Below are 17,394 nucleotides of genomic sequence, written 5' to 3' on the forward strand. Positions count from 1 at the left end.
GCCTGATAATTTCAATTAACCCAAATCATAATCTTGGCAAATGATGTCATCATCATATACATAATGCACAGCATATACCATATGATATAAGAACAGTACACTAATGTCTTTATTTACTCAAAGGATGCAATTTAGCCCTTTTTTTTTAAGACAACATTATTTAGTTTCTTTCTCTATGAGAATATAAGAAGAAATTTATCTCGGATCTCATTATCAAGAAAAGTTGCACTTTCCTTTCATTTTGAGTTTTCTTTATGGTCATTGAGAATTTTGTACTTGATCACATCTCCCTTTTCATAGGAGCTGCCAGAAAGTTTGGGGCTAAAGTTATTGCTTATTTCAGGCAAGTGTGTAGGAATTCCCGGCTTGAATTTTGTGTATTAGTCCTGTTCCTGGCTCTATCTTTCTTATTCTTGTTTGCCATTTGCCTTATGTTTATTTCTTGTTTAACATTTACATCTTTGTAGGCTGCCTTTATTTTTGGAACGAGTTTAGCTTTAAATAAGTAAAAAGACAAGGAATTATGTTTCCCTTATTGTCACATTGATTTGTCTAATGTTTACAGTCTTTTAGATACATGAAGAATTCAGTAACAATGAGAACATTGTTTATAGTTTATATTTTTGTGATATGCTGAGTTTACAAGTCTGGTTACATATTAGGGTATACATTAGAAAACATATTCTGTGACTCAATGTTCAGCTGGAATGACCAGCACCAACTGTGAATTTAAATCATGAGCCATTTTTTTCCCTGTAAAGATAAACAATGCACACTTTGCTTCCTTCACTAAGACTGCTTTCCCCAACAATTCTTGGGTAATTTTTCAACCTATATTTTTGATAATGGAGAAACTAAAACTCACCTGTACTTGGGATGGGACACTGTTCACAGGGCTTGTTCCAGGCCCGGCCAATGTTGTAGGAACAGCAGCACATCTTCTTGGTCATGTTGAATAACAGTTCTCCATCACAGGTCTGGTTGTCAGCATAGTAGTTTCTGTAGCACAAACTTCTTCTCATATCTAGAAGGGAGGTAAAAAAAGGATTGGAGGGTTGGTGATGCCATGTGGGAAATCACAACAAATTTCTAAGTGGATACTCAACAAGCAAGTTTCATTTGAGTTGTATTGTAGCTTGACTTTGATAAGGACAGAAAAAACTTGCTCTTACACAACTTTCTAGCTACCTATGCTACGACAAGAAAAAGGACTTTGAGAAATACATTCCCTGATATTTCCTGCCACAGAACTAAGTCATTATATAGCTGTAGCATTAATAAACTTTAAATGACTCTCTGCCCAGTCTCCTAGTAACAATTCTCTACTGCCATTTGGCAGTAAGTTTCTCATTTCCGACTCATGATGTTTTAATACGGTAGGTCAGCGCTGTAAATATAATTGTACAAAGATACACCCAAAAGTCAAACAAAAGAAGTACTATTAACTGTTGTTTGGGATTTTCCAACATTACATTTTAGAGAAAACTCCCAACCACTCACCCGTGGTGGTGAAAAAATGCCAAGTTATGATTTACAGGGGAAGAGGCTCCTAACAAGACAGTGAAGGGATGCCAGCACTCAGTCTGATGAGTAACATCACCCTAAGGTGATGAACTTGTGAGCTCTCTTCCTCTTTGTAGATGAGAACCAAACATGCATTACTGAGAAAAGCTTGGACTTACCCATGCAATTATTTCCCCCGTTCACTTGCATGTAGTCTGGAGGACAGATACAGGTGTAGTTGCCAACGGTGTTGTAACATGTCCCTGGACCACAGATTCCAGGAGTCTCACACTCATTCACATCTATAATCCAAAGAGAAAGTGGTATATGAATACGAAAACTTCACAGTTTGGAATGGCCTGATACTTAATGAATGTTGACATTAGAGAGCAAATCCATAGGGTATTTTCAAATAAGATAACAAAAATAGGTATTTCATTCATCCGCGTCCTCTCTCTGTGCAAATGTGTGCCTTTTGAGGAAAGAGGGTTTTAGAAAAGGAACTCTTGGCTGGGCATGGCGGCTCATGCCTGTAATCCCAGCATTTTGGGAGGCCAAGGTGGGTGGATCACTTGAGGTCAGGAGTTCCAGACTAGCCTGGCCAACATGGTGAAACCCATCTCTACTAAAAACACAAAAATTAGCCAGGCGTGGTGGTACACACCTTTAGTCCCTGCTACTCTACTCGGGAGGCTGAGGCAGGAGAATTGCTTGAACTCTACATGCAGAGGTTGCAGTGAGCCAAGATCATGCCATTGCACTCCAGCCTGGGCAACAGAGCAAGACTGTCTCGAAACAAACAAAAAACAAAAACCAAAAACAAAAAAGAGAAGGAACTCTTGCCTCCTGACATGAGGCATTATCAAATATAATAATGAGTCTCCTAATAAATGAACCTATAATATCCTCAAAGGTAGGCAGAGATAGAAATGTGGAGAAATTAAAATATCAAATATCCCTTAGGAAGACAAGTATGCTTCTTATGTTCACAAAATCTATGATAGGGTATATAGTATCCCGAAGCCATTAACAGCTGGCTTCATGAATCTGCATTGGTAAGGCAGCATGGAGCATATTTCACATCCTCTCCCCACTTCCAAATGAAGGACTTGATTCTAATCTTTGTTAACTCCATGGGTCTTAGAGCTGTGCCATATACACTGTGATGTTCAACTAATACTCAATAAGGTTGCCATTGTCTGGGTGACCTAATAAGCCATTTAAAGAGCCAGGGGAATACTTCTTATGCAGAGCACAAGGAGGTCTCTCTCCTCAACAGGTGGGTGATTCCTCCTTGTAGATGAAAACCATGGCTCATGGCTGAAGTGCTCTGGAACCTGTAAGTGGTTAATATTCTCCACCTTTCCAGTAACACAGGATGAACAAGGGCCACCACTCATAGTACAAAGCCAAAGGGCCGCCTTCTAGGAGAAGCTTATTTGAATACATGAGCACCAATGATAAGTGGTGAAGGATTAAAAGAAGAGGGCCCAGAACTCCCCCAAATAGAGAAGTAGCACTGAAACGGGACCTATGCCACTCTCGTAAAAAATGGCTTTTCTGAAGAGCATGGAAAACTCTTTTGTAAGCATAAATGAGGCTATGGTCCAGCAGAATAAGATTCTGTTTTTCTCAGGAAAAGAGGGAGATTTAGGACTTACCAGAAATGACATCATTTGAGTAACATTAGTCCAAATTGCCACATGTGTGACATATTTACCTGGCTATGTTCCTGTTTAGACCATTGTGCTACACTGCTAAATTCTATTTTCCTGGTAACCATATTCTGGTTTTGCAGGTCAGTTCTTGATATCTGCAAGACCTTATCATCCTACAAGGACCACTTACCATCACACACTCGTGTATCTTCATTCAGGTAGTAGCCAGTTGGACAGCGGCACTGGAAACTCCCAAAGGTGTTGATACATTTTCCTCCTTGGCACAGCCCTGGTAGCTCCTGGCACTCATCAATATCTATCAAAATCAAAACAAAGGCATTCCTTTAGCATTGTAAATAAACCCAAGGAAATTCAAGTTGTGTGCGCTTTAAGACAAAGGAAACACAATTACCTTCCAATATAACGGTGATAGGATTTGGTCGGAAACCTTCCCCTCCAGGACAAAGAATTTTGTACTCGGCTATTGAAACAAAAATTCAAATTGAGTTGTTCTGAATCTAAAGTTTTTAGAAATAATATCCTCAAGAGAAATACTCACATATCCAGCTGAAAATGTTCATTTTCAGGAAACTTTAGTTGTTACTCTGCCCGTCTGAAGTCAGTTAACACCTTTGTGTACACTTCCCATTTTCCAATGGTTTTTATTGTGTCCCCAATGCAAGGCCACTGTCCTCAGTCCTTGAACTCTAACCACTCCCTGGTCTTATATGCGTGTGGACTGTTTTATCCCTTACCTTCATCCCTTATTTCTTTTTACAGATTTTCTTTCCCTTTTTATTTTCTGAAAAACTTCATCTTCATTTTTATGTTCTGTTCAGCCTTACTTTCTGGGAATTACAGCTTCCCTTAATAATCTTAATTGGCTTGTTTCCAAAACCCTTTCCAAACAGAGCCTTAGGAAAAGCTGTTCTCCGTTGATTCCCATCCCAATTCTCTCCTTAATGACTAGAGACCTTTCTTGCGCCTCTGTTTCTACGGGTGGCAATATTGACTCTCTTGGTTTCCAAAAACAACTTTCTATAGTGTCCTTGGGTTTCCCCCATTAATTATTTCATCCAACTATTTTACCAGAAACATTTATTTCAGTGGCATGCACCAGCATGGTGATATGTACAGGACAGGTGAATAAGAATGTCTGTAACCTGCTGTATCATCCCAGTGAGGATCTATAAGATCAGTTCTTTCATAATGTCATGGTCTGTCCCGATCTGCTAATCCCTGTCCTGGCTTCCTGAAATTATATGTACATATGCCTATATGTATATATTCCAGTTCTAACTCTGGTCCAGATCTGGTGTGGCGTGGATATCTATTGTTTTGCTACTATTATTAATCTACAAAGCTGACTCCCCTAGTTAAGTGTCCTAGTTTGCCCCCTTCGACACCAATGAAATGAACAGTCCTCCTCTTTTACTTGTTCTCCTCTTTCTGCAATCATCCATACTTTTTGAGTTTCTTCTTTCATGTCACAACCTTCTTGAAGGCTCAATTAAAAAACACACTAAGTCCCCACCCTCTCCCAAGCAGAACTGACCTCCCTTTCTGAAGAGAAGAGAGAAGGAGAAGCCGGCTGAGCACACACCCCTGTGCTGGGTGCTCTGCATGAGTGATTTCATTTAATCCTATGAGGTATTTTATGAATGCTAAGGAACTTGCCCAAGGTTACACGGGTGACAAGTAGTGGAGTCCTAATTTGCACCAGGTGTGCTCTTTGTACCAACACAGCACTGTGCCTGCTCTTTCTTCTCTTTCTGAGGCCTATTTTGAATTATAGCGCTTATGTTTAGGTCATAATTTGCCTACTATGCTATATTCTCCTGAATGGCAGGATCTAGTCTAATTCACCTTTGCACATCCAGAGTACACACTCTAGGTACTCAACGAATATTTTTAGAAGAACTGAATAAATGACCCTTCAGCAAAAAAAGAATCCATACCTATCCCAATATACGCTATAAGCAGTAGCCACTGACTTTTGCCAAAGAAGCTACATCTAATTCTGAATCATAATACAGGACCCACTAGGAAAAATGAAAACCCTTTTATATTTTTAGGAGACATAGTTTGTATGTCCTTACAATCACATGCTAAAGCTTTCTTTCAAGCCACACCATAACAATGGAATAATCTTCCATTTCGCAGTTGCTTAACTAATTGCTTCTCTTCAAACCCAGGGACACTGAGTCTGGAGTAGAGCCTTCCAAACTAGTCAACAGATGAGAAGAGGAGAGATAATCAATGTGTCCCTGGAAGGTAAGCAACATGGTGAAAGTAACCTAATCTGGAAAATCTTTAAAGTAATGCTATCTGCTTTTCACTTACACAGAAGTGAGATGTTATCTGCCCTACCTGATCTTTTACTGTGAGCCAACCAGGAATATTTTCTGACTCTCGAATTGGGAATAAGGTCCCCTCTACAGGGCTGAGACGACTGATCTTTCTTCTCTGATCTAAGAGTAGAAAAGGTTTATCTTCTGATCTAGAAAGGAGAACTGGCTGGAGTTGAAATAATAATAAATAGGAGGACGTCCACTTACATGTGTTCACAGCAGGGCACATCTCACAAGGAGTACCCCAGGCTTTACCCAGAGAACAGCAGCAGGAAGCTTTGGAAACACCAACTCCAATTTCATTGCTGCAGGCTGTATCTCCATTGTCTCCTCGAGGTCGAATATCCAAATAGCAATTTCCAGAGCGGGTATCTATTTACCATATACAAACACAAGAAGCGTCAGGCAGAATCTTTCTACTGGGGTTGAAAATTGAAACCCATTTCAGGAACTGTTCAAAAACCATAATTCACTTTTACTGAGAAACTAAAAAGTACCCATGAACATTATACACTACCGAGAATTTTCCCTATGGAAAAGATATCTGAATTTAAAGCAGAGTTAGGAAATGTTTAAATTTCTGTATCATTCATTTTGCAAACTTTAAGAATGGAACGTTTGGTGCTGTTTTCAAAATAATACACAGTATGCTTGCTTCTCTGAAAAGTTTTTAAGGTCTTACCAACACAGCCAACTCGAGTTGGGTTCAGTTCAAAATCAGGTGGGCAGTCACAGGTATAGCTGCCTGGAGTGTTGACACAGTTCCCACTGATGCACGTGGTTGGATCCAGGCATTCATTCACATCTAAAACCGAACAGTGAGCAGTGGAGTTACCACCTGAGCCAGTGTAGGCAGACATCACCATAAAAGAACAGGGCCCAATCTAGAGCTCCAAACAAGAATTTTAAAGCTACTAGTTATAACTACATCTAGAAATGCAGTATTCCACTTCAGAGATAAAACACCTCAGGAAGGAAATATGGTATAGTCTTTGGTCATCTTTCCCCAGAACACATTTACCGTTCAAATTTGTCATCAGGATAAAATATAACTTTGGGCCGGGCGCAGTGGCTCACGCCTGTAATCCCAGCACTTTGGGAGGCTGAGGCGGGCAGATCACGAGGTCAGGAGATCGAGACCATCCTGGCTAACACAGTGAAACCTCGTCTCTACTAAAAATACAAAAAATTAGCCAGGCGTGGTGGTGGGTGCCTGTAGTCCCAGCTACTCGGGAGGCTGAGACAGGAGAATGGTGTGAACCCAGGAGGCGGAGCTTGCAGTGAACCGAGATGGTGCCACTGTACTCCAGCCTGGGCGACAGAGCGAGACTCCATCTCAAAAAAAAAAAAAAAAAAAAAAAAAAAAATATATATATATATATATATATATAAAAATACATAATATAATAAAAAAATATAAAATACATAATATAATATACTTTGGCACTAGGTAAAATATTCCAGTCAAGGTAACTGAAGGCAAAACACTGTTGTGACCTCGGTCAACCAAAAATTCAGACACAGGTTTTAAGAAAATATATTGAGTATATGTGGCTTGTTATTTCATCAAATTAGAGCAAGATGTCCCAGGAAACCCTCAGAAGGGCAACTCTTGCTGCTTCCCCTGACACACACGCGTGAGGCTTAGCGTGTTCCCTGAGGTCGGCAAGGAGTGTCTCTCCCATCATCCATGCTGAGTTGAATATTTCCCTTTCAGTTTCTATTCCAAAAATATGTACAGAATTCCAGATATTTAGGACATGGGTTTTGGCAAGTTCCACTCTGTACAATTCCTTTTGTCTGTTTTGAACACTCATGAAATACTCAAGAATAGACAAACGGCTTCTGTGAGGAGGGACTGGAGAAGAGGGACAACACCTTCGCCTTGGTCCTCCCCTTGGATCTGGCAACCCTCCTGTGGGTTGCGCTGCAGATGATTTTTCTGTTGAAATTGCATGTGAATTTGGACGGACAGGGCCAGAGTAACAGAAATGAGATTAGACAGAATGATGTTGATAGTGATCTGGGGCACGCAGGAGAGGGTACAGGCCATGGGGAGGGGACTTCCTGAGGCATGCAAGAGACCCAGCCTGGTCTCGTAATAGCTTTAAGGAAAACCAAGGGAAGAATGTGTGGCTGGAGAGGAATACTCCATCCAGAGCATTTGCAGGGTGGTGGTGGTGATCATGATCTGGAGAGCCCCTGAGTCATGGTTTGTTTAGGTGGTTGAAAAGACCAGATTTTTTCCTGAAATTTGAACTCATACAGAACATAAGTTGTTTCTTCAGTATCCTTGAACAGAGGGGTGAATTAGGAAGGGGAAATGCAAATGGCTTTCAAAGTCTTAGTGCCAAAGAGAACCGAGTGGCAGTCTGCTTGGGTGCCTGTAGTTTTTCTAAGCTTTTTCTAATGTTCCCTGAGAGTCCTTGGCTCAACAAGAAAATGATTTATACACTAGAGATAGGTGGCTGAGCTCTGTGTACCCAGTACTCTGGTGACCACGGGCAGGGCAGGGATAGGAAGGAGTGGGGTGGGTATTGCAACAACAAAGTACAAGGAGAAAACCCATGATCCCAGGGCATGGCCTCCAAAAGGAAACTCTCCGAAAATGTACTCACGTAGAAAAGGAAATGGCTGGGAAGCTACACCGCTAGAGCACCCCTAGAACACTCCTTTGTAGCCACAAACTCAATTTCAAGGCTACAAACTCTGCTCCTTCAATTGTCTTAGACTCTTTCCTCTGGATCCTCACCTCCAATCAGTGCCAGGTCTGAGAAAAGGTATCTGTGATTCTTAATACTTCCCCCTTGCTTTTCTTGTCCTCTGTGACAGCCCTCGTGCAGTCCCAGGGAGGCTCCAATAGCTGGGTCCCCCGGGACACCAGGGAGCCGATTTTGATGCCAGTAGAGGTCTTACCTGTGCAGTTCCCGCCGCTTCTGTCCAGTTCGTAGCCTATCTCACACTCACAGCGGAACAGGCCAGGCAGGTTGTGGCAAGTTCCAAAGACACAGATGTTCGGAAGGGAGCACTCATCAATATCTTGGGGGAGGGAGAAAAAAGCAAAAAAACTTAATTTATATTTTTCTAAAACAAACCTGTCAAATATAATTAGGCAACTAATGTAAATACTAAGAAAATGCAGACTACCTAACACCAATCTGGGCACTTCTCCTATAGACTTTTAGATGATTTGCCATGCACAGAGAAGTCTCGTAGGTGAGAGGTTACTTTTCCTGAGTCCCTATTACATGCCAAGCAGCGGGCTGAGCATTTTATAGATACATATCTCATTTGTAGTGTTCCACGTAGGTCCACATCACTTTCGTAAAGTAAGAGGCAAGCAAGCCACCTTACACTAAATTCGTTTTTTCAGTTTTTTTTTTTTTTTTTAATCTATCTATGTAGTCACTGTTTTTGTTGTGAATTAAAACTTCACAAGCCACAATGTCTTTCGGGGAACTGTCATAATTAGTTGCATAATCTCCAGTGTCCCTAGTCCTATGGCGTGTGTTTGCCTTTGTTGACGGAGATTGAAAAACCGCACACGCTTCTTCCAGGCCTCTGTCTCTACCTCCTGTTAACATTCTTCGTGTGCAGTTGACACACAGTTACATTTTCAGGCTTGAGACTAGCTTTAAATAGCCATGACCACTCCGCCAGCCATGATTTATATTAAGAACAAACAAACAAACAGAACCTTCCCTTATAGCAATAAGAGAAGCAAAACTTTCACTGTGACTATTTCTGTTACCAGAGGTGGCACAGTACCTGTTTTCCTTGGATATTTGGAGTAACAAAAGTAAACAAGGCATTAGGCACATGATCAAGAGCATAATCTGGTTTCTTGACTCCAAGGAGTTTTATATCAAACTCTGCATATTTAATATAAACTGTATAAAGAACACCCAACAGTTCCATAACAAAGTATTTACATAAAAATACATGAGGCTGAATTAGTATACATGTCATAGCTAATGACTGATTTTGAGTTCATGTCTTGTTAACAAGGAACAACTATTAACTAATACATTAATCAGGGTCTTGTTTAAACTTCTACTGACAATCGTTATCATTTGTTTATTTTTACTGAAATCTTCTTTTCAATGAAGGAGAATGTGCTTAAATTTGACAAATGTGGGTAAAGGGAAGAATCTTGTGTTTCCTAATGGGATCCAGCCTTAGCTAACAGGTTCCCAGGACTCTTCCTGTCTGACCAACACTTATCAGAATGACAGAGCCTAAAGCTGAGCGATACCATGCCATATGGCAGTATCCCAAGGGTCCCCTATTGAACAGATTTGCAAAACTGTCCCATGTTCATATATGTTAGATATTTACAGCAAATGTGAGACATACCATTCTACATATGGACAAGACTATTTGCTCCGCTTTTATTTCTAGAAACCAAATACAGTGGAGATTAAAAACTGTGTTTCCATATTTAGTGATAATCCCACAACAGGACATTATCAGTGAACTTGCACTTTGAGCTCTTCTCTCCCTCAGTAGGGATTAATGTGTTGCGTCCCCTTCCGTAGGGATAAATGGGTTGCACTGATTTAACCACACCTGGTTACCCTCACTGACCAATGGATACACCCTTGCAGACCATGTGGCCAAGGCTGGATGTACAGCTTGTGGCCAGTCAGCTGAGGTTTTCTGTGCACCAAGAGAAATGGTCAGCTGGAAACCTAACCCCTCTACAAATTGAACTGACCAGCTTAGAAATGAAGCTAAAACATATCTCAGTTAAAAAAAAAAAAAAAAAAAAAAGCATCAGGAATGTTTAAATAACCTAATCTCATCAAGCCCGGCAAGGCTCCCAGCGGCTTCCCCATCAGTTACCTTCACAGGCTTTCCCGTCAGCACTGGGCACGAAGCCCATGTCGCATTCACAGCGGTATCCTCCTGGGGCATTGAGGCACTGGCCATTGCCACAGAGATTCAGGTTCTCAGAGCACTCATCTAGGTCTACAGCCAGAAAGAAACACATGTTACTCTTCCTCGGTTAGGGGCTTTCTAATTCCTCAGGTCTAACAACTTTCCAGTGCAGCAATGTTTCAGCATAACTTCAGTTTGACACATTGAAAGTCATTTATTTTTCTCTTTGGAAGGTTAATACTGAATATGCAATTTACATGGGGCTGATTCAGAATCCTGAATGATAATTTACCCTGAATGATATTAAATGAATAAGCCAAAGGAATCATGCAAACTAAGGCCTGTTCAAGAAGGGTCATCCATATGGAGGGCACACCCATGACAGGAAATGACACATCACGTTTGTGCCTATTTCTCAAGTTTTGGGCTTAGCTTAGACGGGCACCAAAAGTGCAAAAGAGTGGCAACCATAGGGGAGAAGAAAAATTCCATCTGCTTAATCTCTACCTAGTTTTCTTAATAATCACAGGCATTTAAATATCAAACACATAAACCACACATGCCTAATACATGGAATTTGAATATGTTCTCAAAATGATGGGAGGTTTTTGATGACAAAACATCAATAAGTTAGGCAAAAATGATTTCATCTGAGATAAAACTTTCAGTGAATAAAAAAAATTCCAGGTAAATCACTTAATGAGCCTTAGCCTCTATTGTGCTTAAATGACTTTTTATGAACAAAGTGCTCAGGATAAATTAATGTTTTAAGTTATAGGAGTAGCTATGCAACCTAATGGCCAATGGATCTTACTATTTTATTTAACTCCAGAGCTCTGATATAAAAAGTGCTGTCTGTAAATACATGCACATGTAAGTATATGTATAATTTATGTAATGACAAGTCTAATCATGTGTGTTTACATGTGTATAGCAGTTTATGTTAATTCTATGGCTATTAATTAGAGCCAAAAAGAAAATTTCACTAATATATTATTGCAAAACTGGAAGTGAATGAATTCCACAGCAGGTTTGAAATTTTTACTTATACCAATATGGAATGTTGTTGATGATGATGATGATGATGATGATGGCCTGTTGGAGAAAAATATATACTGTTCTTCTAATCTAGAACATCTAATCCCTTCTCCTTACATAGTTCCCTACAGCAAGCTTATCCTTGTGTTGGTACAGAAAGGAAGTCATTGGCGAGAAATAGGCAAAAAAAATATAAAGGCTAGGCATATAAAAGGAAGTATGATTTGTTTAAACTAATGACATCATTATACACAGTTATATAATGATATATATGCCAATTGTAACTATTATAAGGCCTAGCTGACTTGAGGTGGAGAATGATACGACTTTTTTGGTATCATTTTGTGTTAGAGCACAGATCACTGTAAATGATGTGATAATGGCACCTAAACATCTATCTATCTATCTATCTATCTATCTACCTACCTACCTATCTATCGAGAAGCTTTTGAGGTCTCTCTAATTGACCTGGTTCCAAATTTTTTTTTCTCCCACAGAGCTCTAGTGCCAAATGATGAATCTTTTCTATTAACTGACCCAGTCTTCAAAAAAGAATTGCTAGCCTGAGAAATGTGGAATGCCTTGCTTCTCTGACTGGTGTTGACACGGTTGTTTCCAGTGTGAACATACCCGTACAAGTGAAGCCATCGCCTGTGTATCCTTCCTTGCACAGACAGCGGTAAGATCCCATGGTATTCTTGCAGTCTGCATGCTGGCTGCACATATGGGTTCCATTGGAACATTCGTCCAAATCTTATGGAAAAAGGTTATATCATTATTAACAGAAAGTGTGGTATTTAAAACCAATAATACACAAATTAAAATAACTTTACATAATTAATATTTTCATATGTGTAATCTATGCAGTCCTTGATAAGCAATCTCTGTTACTTTCCTACTCACCAGTGCACTTAATGCCATCTCCAATCCACCCAGGACTGCAGCTACATTTGAAGCTTCCTGCTGTGTTGGTACATACAGCATGTTTGCCACAGTTGTGTGCTCCAATTTCACATTCATTGATGTCTGGAAAAATGAACAGTGATTTAGAAAAAGGCTCAGCACAAATGTCTTTTTGGTTTTTAAAATAAGTAATATTCAAAAGTTGACTTGCCTTCAAACTTCCCAGGTATAGTATAGACTGGTTTTGCATCCATATATAAACTCTACATATATCAAACAGCTTTAAATTTCAAATTATAAAGATATAACAATATGATTGTACTAGCTATTGTTAACTCTAACTATTTTCCATATTTTAATGTGAGTTTCCAGTCACTGCAAAGTGACTTTTTACTGCTGAAGACCATAAATAATGAGTTGCTTAATTTTCTATGGTTTTAATACTCCTTATCATATATTTTCTTTTGCTAGTATTTTTAGTAAGTCAACTATGCAGTAATGATGCACATTATTTTCATATCTTGTATAGACAAAAAATACAAACTTGTTGGCATATTAGAAAATTTTTGCATTATATTCTATATAAATATATTTTATTCTCAAACTTAAAACACTGTTATTTAATTATGCTTTCTTTCTACAAAAGCTTTACTTTAGGTATTGCTAATGTAAGCATTTGCAGAAAATGTTCCTTAAGACAGTATATAAGCCATCTTTTCCCTAGCTTCTTAGAGTCCTAGCACATTGGAGAGCCAAGCCTTCTTGTATATTTCATGTAAAACTCAAGTTAATCCAATGGGGATTTTGTCAGAATATAAGAAATACCAGATTAGGGTCACATTACTAAAAGACTCCAAATTTTCCAAAATGCTCTATTCTCCAAAATTCTATTGTCAGCTTTAGCCAAGATAGACTCTCTAACATAAATATGTTACAGAAAAGAACATAAAGCACTAAGTGAAAATTTTCTGAAACGAGCCCATTCTATAATGGGTTACCCCCATAATCAACTTTGTCATTAACTAAGAACAAGAACTCATAAATATGGTACTCTATATGGAAACCAACATCTAACACCAATCTTAGGTCAAGAAGAACAATTTTGCCATACAAAACTCTGCAAGAATTCCCAGTGAACACTTGAATAGTGGCATGAAAAAGACACTGGGCAAGTAATTCATGTTTGCCTTTTTGTCTACTTATGAAGCCCAACTAAATGATTTGAAAGTGTTTACAAACATGCTATCTGCCAAGTGTTCCATCTGAAGTTCTGAAATGGTCCTGGGATCTTTGGCTTCTTCATAACTTTTAGAGCAAACACAAAATGAAATAAGAACAGATTGCTCCCACAAAAGAACTTTATAATATCACTAATGATCATAAAAATGAAGCAGCATGCCTGGAAGAATGTCCTTTCAGTCATGACACATTGTACAGGTGGATTTTAGTGTAACCTTGGCAGCCACATGGACCTATCAAGTTATTACTCCAGGTCAAGAGAGACACATAGCTTTAGACTGTGACTGGGAGCTTTAACCAGCTAAATAATCGAGCATGGCACATTCCAAGGAAATGAGGAGGAAGGCCAATTCAGGGATAACAGTGCTAAGTAGGCACAGGAATTCAAGAATGTATGTCTTCCCATACCTGACCTAACAGATCCCGTAGAACTAGCACAAGATACTCCCAAGCAGGGCTGTCGAAACTTCTTTCTGCCTCAGGTAATTGCTCCCCTCAGAGGTAATGCAACAAATCACCATTTTTGTGGAGTTCTGCCTAAATTTCTCTCCTATATTTGCCATGATCTCTGACAAATAATCTTATGTGGACACAAAAAGCTTCAACTGCATAAGTATCAAAGCCTCCAGATGTTATAGAATCAAGGAATTTTCTAAGTGGAAAGAACTCGTAATTCCATTCTCCCAATCCTCAGTTTCTCAGAAGAAGGCAAAGAAGTTGGGCCCTACAGTCAGTGAGGGGCAGAGCCAGGACCTCCTGAAACTCAATTTCCCCATCTGGTGATTGGCACTCCTTTCCTTGGGCCACAGCTGCCTAGCTGAGCTTCTTTCTTTCTTTCTTTTCTTTCTTTCTTTCTTTTTTTTTTTTTGATGGAGTTTTGCTCTTGTCACCCAGGCTGGAGTGCAACGGTGTGATCTTGGTTAACTGCAACCTCCGCCACCTGGATTCAAGCAATTCTCCTGCCTCAGCCTCCCTAGTAGCTGGGATTACAGGTGCCTGCCATCACACCTGGCTTTTTTTTTTTTTCTTTTTTTGTATTTTTAGTAGAGATGGGGTTTCACCATGTTGGTCAGGCTGGTCTTGAACTCCTAACCTCAGATGATCCACCCGCCTTGGCCTCCCAAAGTGTTGAGATTAAGGCATGAACCACTGCGCCCAGCTGAGCTCATTTCTTTAGTCATATCAGGATTTTATTCTAAACCTTGCTTTATGGAGTTACCAAAATATTGGTGAATATTAACTGACTTATAGAAATACTCACTAATATCTTCTACTAAGCATAATTTTCAGAGATGACCACAACCTATTAATCTAGTAATTCTGTAATCTTTTTCTTTCCAGTTTTCTAATGACCAAAGGTACTCTTATTTTATGAGTATTATCATTTTCATATGGCTTTTACCTTCCATGTCTAATCCTGCAATTAAGAAAATTATTATTTGTTTTTAACGGAGAGTCTCCTTTAAAAATCATTAGTAATATGCTAATAGAAATTTACAATTTAAGGAAGTGTTTTCAGTTTTATGGCAATGTTTTCGAGGTGAAAAGAAACTATATTTACAACAGGCTGTGTATCATGGGCTTTTGGGTAATAGGAGAGAGTAACTCAGGAGCCAATATTCAATTCTCCATTTTGTGAGTATTTGTATAAGTTATTATCTCAATGCTTTACACTCTCAGTATGTAACAATTGGAGAGACTTCAAGTGGTCATAAAGTATAAAGGCATCTCCAAATAAAAGGTTTTTGCATGTGGGTGTGTGTGCATGCATGCACCTATCATTCATTAATTGTTTCTGTGGCAGACTTGGACTGTAAGTCATCATAAAAGCAAACAGAAGGGGAAAGTGAGCCATAAGGAAAACAAGCAAACAAAAATGCTGTATTGAAACACTCTTCAGTAACGTGAAGGAAACATAGTACATGTTTGCCAAGAATATCTCTTTCTGTAAAAATGTTCTCTTTCCTACACAAGTTTGCTGCAAACAGAAAATTCCTTTTTAAGATTAAGAACAGCATAAGCCAAGAAAAGCAAAGAAATTCAAACTTAAAGTGACCCCGCAACCTTCTTAACTCCATCAAACCTTTGTCACAAAGACTCAAAGGTCCTCTTGCATGGCTCTCTTGAAGGGCAAGGGTCTGCTCACAGGCTCTGGGTATGTCCCATGCAAGTCTGTCATGCAAGTATGGGCTTGTGCCCGGGGCTGCTGTGGCCTCCTCTTACAGTCACGCAGGGAGAGGCTGTATCACCCACACAAACACCTGCCTTCCCTGCCATCTGGGCATCTGTCTCCTGGATCCTAACCTGGCAGAGCTGTGCACTGCAGAAACTCCTTGATTAGGCATTGAGGAAGAGGGCGTTACCATGAATGGAGAGGCCAAACGTGAGGGCTACTTGGATTTCTTAATTTGGATCCAAATTTGAGCCAACACTATTAACTGAACACCCATGGAGTTTTCACAGGCCGACAGCCAGTGAAGGAAAATTAGCAGTGATAAGAAACTGGAACGAAATGAACACAAATTCTCACTGACTGTTGGTGGCTGAAATATATGATTCTCTCCTATGGACCAAGATCCACCAGAGACATTTCTCTTGTGAAAGGAACCAGCTAGTTTCCAATATGGAATTACCCAGAAATCCTGCTATTTTAACTGAAAACAAGTCTGATTTAATTCCACTTAATGGTATGCTTGCTTTATTCATTAACTAAGTAAGCACGTGATGGGAGGTAGGGTCTTAAAATTAGCTTGTGAAAGCCAGGACCACCCATCAAAGATGACACCTAGCAGGGCCCTAATTATGTAGAACAAGCAGCAGATGCCTTACATTGGGTCATAGAAAAATTGTAATCCAGCCCACTTAAGCCAAGGATAGAAGAGCTGTGTTCTGCATTTCAAGCAAATGTGTTCTCTCTCCATTAAATGGAACATTCCCCCTTGGCAAAACCCATGGTCTGAACAAAGCTTACGGAGTAAAAAGAAACCCTTTGCATCTGTGTGGGCTGGGAATGTAAGTCAGTGGGTGGATTCTGAACATTGCTAAAGTGATTGGGGGAAAAAACGTGTTTATTTGTTAAAATGGAAATACTCAGTAATGACAGGGAGCTGAAATATTTAGACAAAACTGTAATGGAGCCCAGAGGTCTTTTTCTTAGTTCTCATGAAACAAAATTTCTCCTTATGAAATAGCATACATATTTTCATAATTCTTTTCATTAAACAATAATCTAAATAAATAAATAAATAGATAGATAAATAAGTAGACATATTCCTTTTGTCTGCTTGCTTATCCAGTTAGGCAAGATACCTATCTCTACTTATATTAGTTGCCTGGAACATTATAAACAAAGCCATCACCAAGGTAACCTGACGGTGTTCTAAGTTGTGAATGACACGAATTTTAAACTAAAAGCAGCTAAAAGAGCCTTAGTGACATGGGATTCAAAAAACATTTTGCCCCAGATTTTTAAAAACATGTTTTTAAGTATACCAAACTGACTGGTTAAGCCATTTCCAATCAAATGTGATGCCGTTCCACAGGTCAGGGCTGTTACTTACCCAAGGAGAACATTTGAGTAACTGCAGAGCACCCTCGTGATTTGTTCAAGATCATGAATGAGTGGATTTACTAAGAACACAATTCAGGGTACTACTCCTTCAGATGAGAATATCACATGCCATGTTACTCTGGTATCAAAGGGGCATAAAACTCAAGTCTTCCTACAGTGCTAGCTGGATTTTAGCAAATTGGAAAATCATTTTAGGCTGTAATTTTTAAAACTGGAGGAAAAGCTCAAGTGTTTCTTTGACTTTAAATCT

General features: G+C 39.4%; 1 protein-coding gene across 2 annotated transcripts in view; it reads right to left on the bottom strand.

The window, feature by feature from the left end:
- The window catches only part of FBN1 (fibrillin 1), a 235,048-nt gene that overhangs the window by 52,791 nt on the left and 164,863 nt on the right, over nt 1–17,394 (bottom strand). For both annotated transcript variants that reach the window (XM_063716643.1, XM_024232279.3), the window contains exons 33-42: nt 12,335–12,457; nt 12,062–12,184; nt 10,358–10,483; nt 8,429–8,551; nt 6,195–6,317; nt 5,720–5,884; nt 3,574–3,642; nt 3,352–3,477; nt 1,683–1,805; nt 866–1,024 (exon numbers count right to left, since the gene is read on the bottom strand). In XM_063716643.1, coding sequence (XP_063572713.1) covers nt 866–1,024; nt 1,683–1,805; nt 3,352–3,477; nt 3,574–3,642; nt 5,720–5,884; nt 6,195–6,317; nt 8,429–8,551; nt 10,358–10,483; nt 12,062–12,184; nt 12,335–12,457 — 1,260 coding nt within the window. The remainder of the gene's footprint in view (nt 1–865; nt 1,025–1,682; nt 1,806–3,351; nt 3,478–3,573; nt 3,643–5,719; nt 5,885–6,194; nt 6,318–8,428; nt 8,552–10,357; nt 10,484–12,061; nt 12,185–12,334; nt 12,458–17,394) is intronic.

The sequence above is a fragment of the Pongo abelii genome, chromosome 16 (assembly GCF_028885655.2).
Source record: "Pongo abelii isolate AG06213 chromosome 16, NHGRI_mPonAbe1-v2.0_pri, whole genome shotgun sequence".
Taxonomy (NCBI): Eukaryota; Metazoa; Chordata; class Mammalia; order Primates; family Hominidae; genus Pongo; species Pongo abelii.